This window comes from Microplitis demolitor, chromosome 4, assembly GCF_026212275.2.
Source record: "Microplitis demolitor isolate Queensland-Clemson2020A chromosome 4, iyMicDemo2.1a, whole genome shotgun sequence".
Lineage (NCBI taxonomy): Eukaryota > Metazoa > Arthropoda > Insecta > Hymenoptera > Braconidae > Microplitis > Microplitis demolitor.
This window is the reverse complement of record NC_068548.1, coordinates 5,397,225-5,409,769: the sequence shown is the minus strand read 5'-3', so window position 1 is coordinate 5,409,769 and position 12,545 is coordinate 5,397,225. Positions and strand designations below refer to the sequence as shown.

At 28.2% G+C, this 12,545-nt stretch overlaps 3 protein-coding genes across 3 annotated transcripts; 2 read left to right on the top strand and 1 right to left on the bottom strand.

Annotated features, from left to right (window-relative positions):
* The first annotated feature begins 182 nt into the window (after positions 1–182).
* On the top strand, positions 183–3,623 carry LOC103580946 (prion-like-(Q/N-rich) domain-bearing protein 25). Its single transcript, XM_008562899.2, has 9 exons — positions 183–278; positions 926–953; positions 1,098–1,346; positions 1,432–1,683; positions 1,754–2,002; positions 2,078–2,326; positions 2,422–2,670; positions 2,733–2,984; positions 3,059–3,623. The coding sequence occupies exons 1-9, from the start codon at positions 183–185 to the stop codon at positions 3,328–3,330; spliced, it is 1,896 nt and encodes a 631-aa protein (XP_008561121.1). The 3' UTR covers positions 3,331–3,623.
* Positions 3,428–4,829, top strand: LOC103580947 (prion-like-(Q/N-rich) domain-bearing protein 25). The gene is made up of 4 exons (XM_008562900.2): positions 3,428–3,606; positions 3,669–4,111; positions 4,237–4,485; positions 4,570–4,829. The coding sequence occupies exons 1-4, from the start codon at positions 3,428–3,430 to the stop codon at positions 4,827–4,829; spliced, it is 1,131 nt and encodes a 376-aa protein (XP_008561122.2).
* Positions 4,830–5,586: 757 nt separating this feature from the next.
* On the bottom strand, positions 5,587–11,678 carry LOC103580858 (cysteine dioxygenase type 1). The gene is made up of 5 exons (XM_008562765.2): positions 11,593–11,678; positions 9,568–10,239; positions 7,444–7,585; positions 7,054–7,331; positions 5,587–5,724 (listed from the first exon to the last, which is right to left on the bottom strand). The coding sequence occupies exons 2-4, from the start codon at positions 9,804–9,806 to the stop codon at positions 7,059–7,061; spliced, it is 654 nt and encodes a 217-aa protein (XP_008560987.2). The 5' UTR covers positions 9,807–10,239; positions 11,593–11,678; the 3' UTR covers positions 5,587–5,724; positions 7,054–7,058.
* Between the last annotated feature and the right edge of the window lie 867 nt (positions 11,679–12,545).

The window sequence follows — 12,545 nt, the reverse complement described above, 5'->3', positions numbered from 1 at the left end:
TATATAGATAAGGATATATTTATAACAGTATTTTTGAATCAATCAGGTAGTATTCTTTTTGTTTTTGCCACATGAAGAAATCATTCTTGAGATATCTTATTAAAAAAAAAAAAAATTGTTTGAAATTAAACAAAATAAAAAAAAATTTAATTTTGAGAATGTTAATTACGGTCAAGAAAAAAATGGTTCAAGTCTTACTTCTTATTTTGCTGTCTGCAAATAAAATTTTAGGATATAAAAATAATTACGACTATCAATGCGCACAGGACAATAATCAAGTAAGTATACTTGGTATGATATATATATATATATATATATATATATATATATTATTCTTATTATGAGACGGATTCATTTGAATCATATATAATATAATTCGACTATTCGCTCTGAGTGAAGCCATGGTAGGGGAAATCAAATTGACTGAAGCGTTTGCAGTGTTTACTTTCGGAGTTACGGGAGGCTATGATTACTGAAATTGTAAGCATGCACACGTGAAAGTATTTATTTTGTTATCATTTAATTATTTATTTTTCATTTTGATTTTTTTCCTCAATATCATATTTTGACTTTGATATGAATTTCAAATAACTTAACCTAAATGCTTATTGCATTCTTTTTTATTTTTTATCATTATACTTACTTATTGATGGTCTGTTTAGCTAAAAAACAAAACTGCAATTACTATAAAACTGTCACATATTTTTTACAACTTTTTTTTTTACTATTATTTATAATATTTATTTATTTTTATGTTTCTTGCTATTGGCATACGTATAAAAACATACTCTGACAGCCTCCCGTAGTTCATATTTTGTCTGGCGCTGCAGTCACACTCATAGCGAATAAATACATCTGGGAAGTGATTACATGCAGCGCTAACCTAATTTGTTATTAATTTAATTTTAACTAAATATTGTACCAGTGCAATCCTGCCTACCAACAACCATGCTGTAAGTTATGGAGTACGTGTGAAAAAAATAAACTCAATGATTTGTTTACATGTAAAAAACAAGGTACTTTTATAGATGACTAAGAAAAATTCGTGTTTACATGGATTCCAGTATTATTAGTTGTAACTTTTAAATTTATTACAGTGTATGTAGGAATGTTTTGCGTACGAAATGAGGATTGTGATAGAGTATTGCATTCAAAGTGTTCAAAAGATAGCATGTGTATTTGCAGATCTAATAATATTGAAATTAACTCTACCGTATGTGCACCGCTATTGGGTGAATATTGCGTGAATAATGAAAAGTGTGCACCTGATAATTCTATTTGTATTCATAACGAATGTCGATGCAGGGAAAATTATTTACCTGTGTCTAATAATCAATGCAAACTAAGTTAGCTCATTTATTAGATAATTGATCAAGTAATTAAATAAAACTAAGTTTTATAGATTATTATCGACGTTTTTTCACGTTCTAGAGATACTTGGAGAACCTTGCACTGACGATAATAAATGCAAAGAAGTAAAATTTGCACAATGTTCGGCGTATAATAATAAATGTGACTGTACAGCTAATACTGTTGCATTAAATTCAACGTTTTGTGCACCGCTTTTAGAAGGGTTTTGTGAGACCAATGATGAATGTATACGAATGAATGCTACTTGTGTTCATAATAAATGTATATGCGAGACTAACTTAATTCCTCAATCTAATGTACGCTGCATAGGAGGTAAATTTTCGATTGGTTTAACATTTTAATTTCTAGAACCAATATTTGTTACTAATTTTGAATAATTCAGTTTATATACGAATGCCTTGCGATCATGATTATGATTGTAATGAATTCATAAATCATTCAAGCTGTGATGACAAAAAATTATGCGCGTGTATTATCAATCATTATCCGATCAATCGGACAGTATGTGCGCCAACGTACAATCAAAGTTGTCAGGACCATGAACCTTGTGCAATAATAAACTCTCTTTGCATTGATAACAAGTGTCGATGTAAACATAACTATGTTTATCAAGAATTTAAATGCTATCCAAGTAAATTGATTTTATACCGTATTAATTAACGATAGTGAGAACAAATTCTATATCGTTATACTTAATATTAAATAGCATATTTGGGAGAACCTTGTCTTATCCATAAAGATTGTCATAAAATAAAATTTGGAATTTGTTCAAAAGATAAAAAATGCGTTTGTGATGATAAACATATGCAGTTTAATGAAACATCATGTGGGCCAATTATAGGTGGATTTTGTTCAAAGGATGACGAATGTAAAATTTTAAACGCTCAATGTATTAACAATCAATGCGAATGTAGAGCTTTTTATTCACCTTTATACAATAAGCAATGTTTACCAAGTGTGTATTTTAAAAATGGTGACATCACAAGAGAAAAATTAATTTCTTCCATCGGATTAAATTCAAAATAAATTATTATTATCATTTGATTACAGCTGTGTTAGGATGGAATTGTGAATATGATGACGATTGTAGAAATTTATACAATACAATGTGTTCGGAAAATAAAAAATGTACTTGCCGATCGAATCACGTTCCTTTTAATAACACAATGTGTGCTCCATTATTGGGTGAATATTGTTGGAATGATGAACAATGTATAACAAAGAATTCAGTTTGTATCAATCATGCGTGTGCATGCAATCATAATTTTATAGAACAATCGAACAATGAATGTGTTGATGGTAATAACGGCTGTCGATAGTAGCTTAGAAATATATATTCAATGATCTTAATTATTTTATAGAGTTTTTAGACGTATTTTGTGAAAAAAATCAACATTGCCAAATTGTACCGAATGCCAAATGCTCAGAAGAGGATAAGAAATGTTTTTGTAGCAGTAGTCATGTAAAACTGAGTAAAATAGCTTGTGCACCGTTGTTGGGAGAATTTTGTCGTTATAATGAATCATGTGGCGCGAATAATTCAACCTGTATCGATAGTCAATGTTCTTGCCAGCATAACTATGTGCGCGGTTCTAATTATAAATGCTTACCTCGTAAGTATACATCATGAGGAACATAAATAAAAAACAATTTTCTATTATTACTATAATTTTATTCTTTTATTTAGTCTTGTTGGACCTTGCATGTAGAGCAGATCATGACTGTAGTAAAATAAAATATGCGAAATGTTCTGACAATAATAAGTGCGTTTGCAAATCGAATTTCCTTCAGTTAACCAGTAAAACATGTGCACCGCTTATTGGAGAATATTGTGAAGAAAATAGTGATTGTCATCCCATGAATTCTCGCTGTTATCATAAAATATGTCAATGCACCGATGGCTTTGTTCGGCTATCTAATAACCAATGTTTGTCAAGTAAGTACATTTATGACAAATAGTGGATGTTCGGAATACGAGACATGCAATTACTTTCGTTTTCTATTGCAAGGTTTTCTCAAAAAATACTGTAATAATAATAACGATTGTGGTCAAGTGATGCATTCAATATGCTCAGAGAACAACGAATGTGTTTGTATTGCAAATTACATTGCATTAAATGAGACAACGTGTGCACCTTTATTGAATGAGCTATGTTCGAACAATGAAGTATGCGCAACATCTAATGCTGTTTGCATTGCCAATAAATGTCAATGTAAACGTAATTATCTACCTCAGTCCGATAATTATTGCATACCAGGTTACTATAATTACATAAATGAACATATTGAAAAAAAAGCTCATCATCATTTGCTTACTTTATTTTTCTAGAGAGTTTGAAGGGTACCTGCGATTGTAATTTAGACTGTAAGGCTATAAAACACGCAAAATGTTCAGTAGATAAAAAATGCGTTTGCAAAGAAAATTATGTTTCAATTAATGAAACCAGTTGTGAACCAATAAAATATAATTTCTGTCCGACGAATGAACAATGCTATGCCCAAACAAATTATTGCCATAAATATAACGATTGTGACGATTCAGAGCGTAGATATTGTTCAGAAAACCATACATGTATCTGTAAACCAACTTACATAGAATTGAATGAAATTTGTCAACCTATTATAGGTGGTTACTGTTCAAAAAATGATGATTGCATTCCAGATAATACTTTTTGTATTCTTAACGTATGTTTATGCAAATATAGTTATATAGCTCGATCCAGAGATGAATGTATACCAGGTAAACATAAATTTTTTACCCTTTTTTATTATGAAACCAACATGAGCAAATTTTAATTCTATACATTCAAAGATATCCAAGTTATTTAAATAGTTCTTGAATTTATACATTATTTGTCGTTAAAGTTTCATTGGGAATGCCATGTGAATCAGATGCGGAGTGTAAGATAATAAAAAACGCAAAATGTTCGAATGACAAAGTATGTGTATGCAATGGAAATTGTATATCACTAGATAAATTTACGTGTACGGTAATTATCAGAGGATCTTGTTTAAACGATGAGCAGTGTTTAATTAAACATTCGAGTTGTGTCAATAATAGATGTCAATGCAACCTCGAATATTTACCAGCGTCTGATGGCCAGTGTGTAAAAAGTATGTAAATTAATTGAGAAAATAAGATTTAATGAATTAACTTATTGTTTGTAACGTCATTTTTTTTACTTATAATTATTTTAGGACCATTCCTAGCCAATTGCTCTGTACGTTCAGATTGCAGAGATGCATTACACATGGATTGCTCAATTGATAAGAAATGTGTCTGTAAGCCAAATCATATCGCATATATTAATCAATCTTGTGTACCGTTTTTAGGTGGATTCTGTTGGCTAGAAGATCAATGCGTCATAGAAAATTCTGATTGTATTGATAATAATTGTAAATGTAAGTCAGGTTATGTTCAAGTATCAATTAATTCATGTGTACAACCCCTGGATTAATGAAGAAGTTGTTAACTCTATAAAAATATGAAAAAACAATAAATAAATCGTAAAATACGAATTTCATTACTTTTATTCATCTTCACAGTTATCCATTCAATTCTTATCGCCGTTAAAACAGTAAATGTAAGATAATTTATTAACGCCAGTTTCCTTCAATTTTCACAGAAAGTTGGCGACAGATTACGGCAGTAGATTATCGCCAAGTTTTTGGGAAAGTTCGTAACTTGTAGTCAACAGTTACAAAGGCTGAAGTTATCGTAAACTTGATCGTAACTTGACACCAATTTTCCGATCAGAAAGTCTTGCTATCAGAGTTACACATCAGGCCTAGATTAAGATATTTTACGGAAATATTTTGCCTTATGCTTGTCAAAGACTGATTATGTAGCCGTGCTTAAAACAAGACTCAAATTTGCATAAGACTTCCTTAAGAACGGTTATCATATAATTTGGTCCAAGCTTTTCTCTAAAATAAAAGCCCTAAATGCAAAATAAAGACACGAACCCGATGCTTTACTTTATGAACTAGCGAAGTGCACTTCAATTTTTTGATAACTTCCATTTGTTCACGAGAAAAACTTGAACGAAGTTCCCATTTAGTTTACAAGTACAACAAAGATATTACTGTTCATCCACTTGAGTGCGAATAGAAAAACAAATGAAAACGCGTCTTGAGAGTGCTACTAGGGTAGACATACACAAATTTTATATTGTTTAGTTTTATTCGATAAAAAATAATAATAATTATACAATAAAATTAAAATTATTTCTAATACTCAAATTATTATTTAAGCGAGTATTATACAATAAATAAATATACTTTAATAGTCATATAATATGTAATTATTCGTTCTGAAAAGATCACTCGTTAATTGAGAAGTCACCTTAGCACCTGAAAAAAAAAAACTTTTAATAATTATTAGATTTCTAATACGTGTTCATAAAAAAAAGTTTCGCAAATATGTGTTGACAAGTCTATAGACTACATATATGTAGTATCTTATTGACATACAATTTATTTAATCTATTATTTTTTTTCTTATTTAAGATATTACTCAAACGTTTATTTTTTATTTTCACTATCGAATCATAACCCCGATAATTTAATTGTTTTTGATTACTGATACTCGGTATATTGAATTGTTGTTGTTTATTTTCCAACTATATTATTGCATTAGCGTACGATAACCTTTTTCTATCTCAATGGTCATTATTAATATTATTATTATAAATATTAATATAATGTCGTCAAAGAGATATTAATGCTGACGACATATGAATTTTGCCGTTATTGTCAACAAAAATGATAAATTTATTTAGTTCATTTAATATCGTTTTTAATTCGTTTAATATTAGTATAAATATTTTCATTTGCTTAATGTAATTTACTGCAATATACTCTTCGAGATGAAATGGTTTACTTTTAAATATTGATCAAATCAGATCTACAAAAATCTGAATTCTAATAAATTTAAATATGCAGATCAATGATTCATTAAATTGATATATGTAAATTTATATTGATCTAGAAAAATTATATTCATCTAACGAAAATGATTTATCTAGTTCTATATAGATCTTTTCGAAGATCTAGTAAGTTAGTATACATGAGTCTATATGGATCTACTAGGAACTCCAAAATTTATATTTGGAAATCAATATAAATCTGGGATCCAATAGATTGGCTTATAAAGATTTATATAGATCTTCGAAGATTTAGGTTGATGTACATAAATCAATATTGATCTACGAGGATCTAGAAAATTTATATTTGGAGATCAATATAAATCTGCGATCCAATAGATTGACTTATTAAGATCTACAATGATCTATTAAGACGACATGTGTTGATCGATATAGATATACAAAGACCTACTGTAGATCAATGTAGATCTACTCACTAATAAATTCATATATACAGGTCACTATTTCCAATTGTAGATCTAAATCAATGTCGATAGATCTATTGCTATTCACATAGAACTCTTTAAACTTATGATTTGTTTAAAATTTTTCTTTACTAAGATCCTGAAATCTGAATCTACATACATAGAACAAAATACAAATAACTAGATCTACGGAGATAAAATTAATACTCCATCTTCCCTCAATTTCCGTTATGTAATCAGTCATAATTATCATTTGCCTTTCTTCTCAATTCGATAAATTTTCTAATTTACTAACGTTAACAATAAATAACAATCAAAAAATAAATACTTACATTAATTAATTACGCATCCCATATTTAGACCAAAATGTAACTTTACAAGGTGTTCTTTTACCGGTTTGTTTATCAAAGGCATTACACGATGAATATGGTGGTGAATAAAGATGTAATGATACAGCTGGTTCAGTTGTACTTGGGTTTTCCATACGATGAAGGCCAATTGTATCATTAATGTAACATACGTCATTAACTTGCAACATATTGGACTCAAGTTCTTGCACGGCCACATTTCCGGGATATTTTGGATTTTCCGTTGGCCATGAGTATAATGTCTTAAATGGAATATATCATTACTTACATTTCCAAATGAATTTGAATGACTTCAATAAATACTTCATTAGAATGAATTTAAAATTAATTTTTTTTAATAATTATATTGTTTACCTCGATTAGTTGACCTTCGAGTATTTTCATAACACAATGTGCGTCAGCATGATCGTGAATTGCTGAACCCTGAGCCGCATTCCAACAAAGAACTATCAAATTAAATTTACCATTGCCTTCGTCTACTAAATTTCTAGTATATCTATACAAAAAAAATATAAAAATAAATTATTGTGGTGGTAAATAAATTATGCAAGATAACTAATCTGAATTGACTAAAGCAATTCAATTTTTTTTGTCTACACGAAGAGAAAATTATGGTAACTGTTCCTAGTACGTTTATGAAATATCATTCCATATCGTTATGGTAATGATTACTTAGGATTATGGGATATAGACCCATACTTTCTGGAAAAAGTTTCCATAAGTATGGGAAAAATTCCTATCATTATGGTAACAGTTTCCATATCGCATGCGAAAGAATCATGGTAATGATTACCATATTCATAGGAATAGTTCCCACAAGCAAATAGTAACCGATCCTATAACCACATTGTAATGGTTCCTAAGTGTATATGGGAATAAGCCCTATATATTATGGTACTTATTCCTATAATATTATTGTAAACATAACCATCATATTATGGTAATGGTTACCATAATATTATGGTAATCATTCCCATAATGTATGGAAATTATTACCATGATATTATGGTAACCGTTACCATAATATTATGGGAATAGTTACCATAATAGTATGGGAATGGTTACCATAATATCATGGTAATAATTTCCATAATATTTAGAAATTATAATAATTTTTTTTTTTGTAAGAAGCGTTTTTTTTGTATATTACAAAACTTTAAATTATACAAAAAAACGCTTATTACAAAAAAAAAAATTATTATAATTTCTAAATATTATGGTAACAATTACCATAATGTTATGGTAATGATTACTATAATATCATGGTAACCATTACCATAATATTATGGTAACGATTACCATAATATTATGGTAACCATTATCATAGTTACATGGTAACGATTACCATGATTCGATAGGAACTATTCCGATAGCATATGGAAATTATACCCATAATTATGGGAATGACTACCATAATATATATGGGTGCCGTTCCTATAATCAACATTTGAAAAAAACCGGTTACCATGCAGTATGGGAACCATTCCCATAATATATTGTAACTGTTACCATAATTTTCTCTCCGTGTACTTTGTTGGTACGCGCTGACAATCTGATGGTAGTTGTAATTGAAAATCTTCAATAATTATTATAGTAGTTACCGGGACATAATTAGACACCATTTTTGTGAAAAAAAAAAAATTTATTACCAGCAATAACTAATTAATGAGAGTTTACGAATAATATTTGATTTGGAACAAATATTAATATTCGAATCGAATAATTAGGAAAATTTAAATTTTTCGAAGGATTTGTTTGAAAGTTTTCGAATAAATTGTCCATTTTCAATCTATTTGTAACTTTTCAAATTATTCGAAGAATTCGAGGCATTTGTAAATTTTCGAATTATCCGTCAATTTTCGATTAATTCGTGAGGTTTCAAATTATTTAAAGGCTTCGAATTATTGGCAAGTTTTCGAATGATTTATTTATTTTCGGAATATTTATAAATTTTCGAATTACTCGTAAGTTTTCGAATTATTCGAAAAATTTGAGGCATTTGTAAGTTTTTAAATTATTTGTATATTTACGAATTTCACAAAGGATTCGGAGAGTCTGTAAATTTTCGAATTATTCGTAAATTTTTTCATTATTTAATTAAAATTCGAGTATTCGATTCAAACTTAGATCGAAAAATTTTCATCTAATTTGTGATAAATGAAAACAATGAATTGCTATAATTTGCAAATAATTCCGATTTATAAAATAATTTGAAAATTTACGAATACTTTATAAAACTCTAAAATAATTTGAATTTTTTGATACTTTAGAAATAATTCAAAAACCGAACAATATTTCTATTTACTCTAAAATTTAAATTATTTCATTCAAATTTAGATAGAATATTACTTTTCGATTTATCACGAATAATGAATAAGTTCGAACTATTCACAAATCTCTACTAAATAATGAAATAAAAAATTTAGCCGATATTGCTAACAAAAAATAAAATTTATATATATATTCTTAAATACTTACCGATCACGATCAAATTTAGCGTATTTTTTCCAATCCTCCGGATTACTGTCATAAGATGACATTAGAGCTTGTATACGATCAATATTAACCGAATTTGTTTTGAATTCTTTATGAAGTTCTTTAATAAGTTCTTCAAGTGTCAATGATTCATTAACAATATCTTCATCATCATTAACAATATTATTTAGTTTAGCTTTTTTCATTATTTTATTACACGTTTTATTTTCACTTCTTTCCATTTTTAACACAAATTTTAATTAAATTAAATATCTCTTTATTTTTTATTTATTATAATAATAATAAAATTACAGATTTCAGACTGAGCTTTGAATATAATATCAAGAAGAGCAATCGCTTGTAGAGTTCAATCGACTTTGAATGTCTTAAAATTTCTGAGCATAACATACACCTTACGCTACACTACTTTAAGTACAAACATATTAAAAAACAACAGCAGTATGTAATGTAACTGTAGTGCAATCCCTACTCCTTTGTAAATATAATGTATGTTTACGTTGTTTCTTTGCTGGGTTATTTATTTTTTATTTCTTTCATTATTATTATAATTATTACTGTATATGCACTTTATGCGATCACTTGTATTCACTTTGTTTTTTTTCTTAATATATAGATAAATATTGTTTGTCGCTACTTTCAATGTTTTCTGATAATCTTTGGACGAAGAAAAATAAGTATAGTGATATATATATATATCATGGAAAATAGAAAGTATTTTGTATTTTTCTACAATGAGCAAGCTTAGAAATTAACTGGTATTTGAAAGTTTATTGAGATAATAACCCGAACTAACAAGGCCGCAACGATTTAGTTATCATTTTTTTTTTTCCAGAGATGATGTAATTGAAGTAATTTTATATTTTTTTATTTAACTTTATTATTGGTCTAGAAAATTTAAATAGGGGAGATAATCATAGATAATTTTGTTAAGTACGCAGTATTATTTTTTATTAGATGGAGGGATAAAGAATTTGAATATAGAACAGATCTTGGAAGGTGAAATGCAATTTATTTGTTATTATTATTTTTTTCGAATTAAAAGGTATGAAATTGATAGTTTACTACTTTTAAGTTAATGAGATTGTTGGAATTGGAGGTGGATAAAGTTGAAGTTAATAATCATGGAAAAATTTTAGTTGAAAATTTATGTGTAGATCTAAAGCGCTGATATGCATAACAAAACTTGCATACTTTTTTTTGAAACTGTAGAGGAATATTTTCTTGTTGTTAAAGGAGGACATGTGGGAACCCCGATGAAGAAGTATAGATTTATATAACGGAAGTTCATGAATAAACCTATGGGAAACAGTTTTTTGTTGGAGAAATCCGTACAAAATTTGGTCCGAGTTTTTGGATTTCTATGCAAGGAACCCATATTGGAAAATCGGGATACTAAATCACTAAATAAGAATCCCACACGGAAAACTTGATTTGATAATTAGGTTTATCGATTATTGTACAACAACTCATCAGGAATACTCAGAATATTTGGATTCCATTCAAGAATCCAACATAGAAAACCAAGATTTGAAATCGGTCATAGGAATTTCACATGGAAAACTTCATATCTCGATTTCCAGCCAGGAATCTCCCTTGGAAATTTTGATATCTAAGATCCTCCATAGGAATTTCACATTGATAAATTTATATCACTTCTATCCGGGAATCCCACATAAGAAATGATATCTGGATCCTTAAGCAGGAATTACACCCGGAGTCCATAAAAAAAACTCTGAATTTCTGGATATCATATTAAGAATCTACCACGAAAACCAAAAATTTTGCAACTTTCATCAAGATCTCACATGGAAAACTTGATATCACGATTCCAACTCAGAAATCCCATGGGCAACTTGACATTTGAATTCATTTACAGGAACCCCGCATGAAAAACTTAACATGTAGATTTCCTGTGCAGATTCATTTCCAGGAAATTCGATTTGAAAACGTAGGTTTCTGGATTTGTAAACTTATTCATAATAAGAACCACACAAAAATTTATCGTACCCTTTCATAGACATTTTTTATAAACATAGCCCCAAATAATTTTTTCAATGTTCCATGCAATCAATTTCCACGGCACGATATTTTTCCATGAATTATCATAACAAAATTCTCGTACAGTTATTATATATAAATAAATTTATTAATAATTAACAGTTTAGCACTAAATTTCTCTCTCTCTCTCTATATATATATATATATATATATATATATATATATATATATATATATATATATATAATAATATATATGTTTTTAAAAAATTTGATTATTATTTTTTAAATTGCGCATCTGACGGAATGATTATTTTAAATGAATATTCGATCTTTCGAGACCTTATTTGGGATTTCTGGTTATTTCTAAGATAATATCTTAAACTGTGGACATAAATATAAACATATAAATCTTTCAGTTATAATATATTTTTTCAATGAGTTAACTGATTAGAATGTTTCTTGCGGCAATCGAAAAGGTTCATTGAGTTCGAGAGTTGATTAGATTTCAAAATCAATAGGTCAAGAAATTAAAATAATTTAAGTTAAACTAATAATATTCAAAACATTATTTATGTAATAATTTTTTACAAATAATTTATAATCTAGTGATCGAATCATTTCGATACTCATTAAAATTTTTAATTTACCGCTTTTTTAATTTTGCTAAAATTCACTGAATTGTCGATTTTAGATGAAGAAATATTTTGAAGATGAAATTTAAAAAATGTCTAGATAGTTCCTAAATAATTCCTAGATAATTCCTAAATAATTCCTAGATAATTCCTAAATAATTTCTAAATAATTACTAGATATTTAGTAAATGTGGACTGTTAATTTTCAAATTATACCCTCTGGGCTAATTATTTTGCCCAAAATTTTTTTACAGATTACGAGAGAGAGGGGGAGCAAAACGGGGTACTTAAGAAAATACTGCGCTTTCGGAGGCTTACATACATCGAA

Excerpts from the sequence above, each read along its gene's own strand:
- LOC103580946 (XM_008562899.2), top strand. The coding sequence starts at position 183 with ATGGTTCAAGTCTTACTTCTTATTTTGCTGTCTGCAAATAAAATTTTA. Across the intron at positions 2,327-2,421 it reads CAATAAGCAATGTTTACCAA|CTGTGTTAGGATGGAATTGT; the intron begins GTGTGTATTTTA and ends ATTTGATTACAG. Across the intron at positions 2,985-3,058 it reads TAATTATAAATGCTTACCTC|TCTTGTTGGACCTTGCATGT; the intron begins GTAAGTATACAT and ends TCTTTTATTTAG.
- LOC103580947 (XM_008562900.2), top strand. The coding sequence starts at position 3,428 with ATGCATTCAATATGCTCAGAGAACAACGAATGTGTTTGTATTGCAAAT. Across the intron at positions 3,607-3,668 it reads AAACGTAATTATCTACCTCA|CTCATCATCATTTGCTTACT; the intron begins GTCCGATAATTA and ends TTGAAAAAAAAG. Across the intron at positions 4,486-4,569 it reads TGATGGCCAGTGTGTAAAAA|GACCATTCCTAGCCAATTGC; the intron begins GTATGTAAATTA and ends TAATTATTTTAG.
- LOC103580858 (XM_008562765.2), bottom strand. The coding sequence starts at position 9,806 with ATGGAAAGAAGTGAAAATAAAACGTGTAATAAAATAATGAAAAAAGCT. Across the intron at positions 7,586-9,567 it reads GCTAAATTTGATCGTGATCG|ATATACTAGAAATTTAGTAG; the intron begins GTAAGTATTTAA and ends TTTTTTGTATAG. Across the intron at positions 7,332-7,443 it reads TCGAAGGTCAACTAATCGAG|ACATTATACTCATGGCCAAC; the intron begins GTAAACAATATA and ends ATTCCATTTAAG.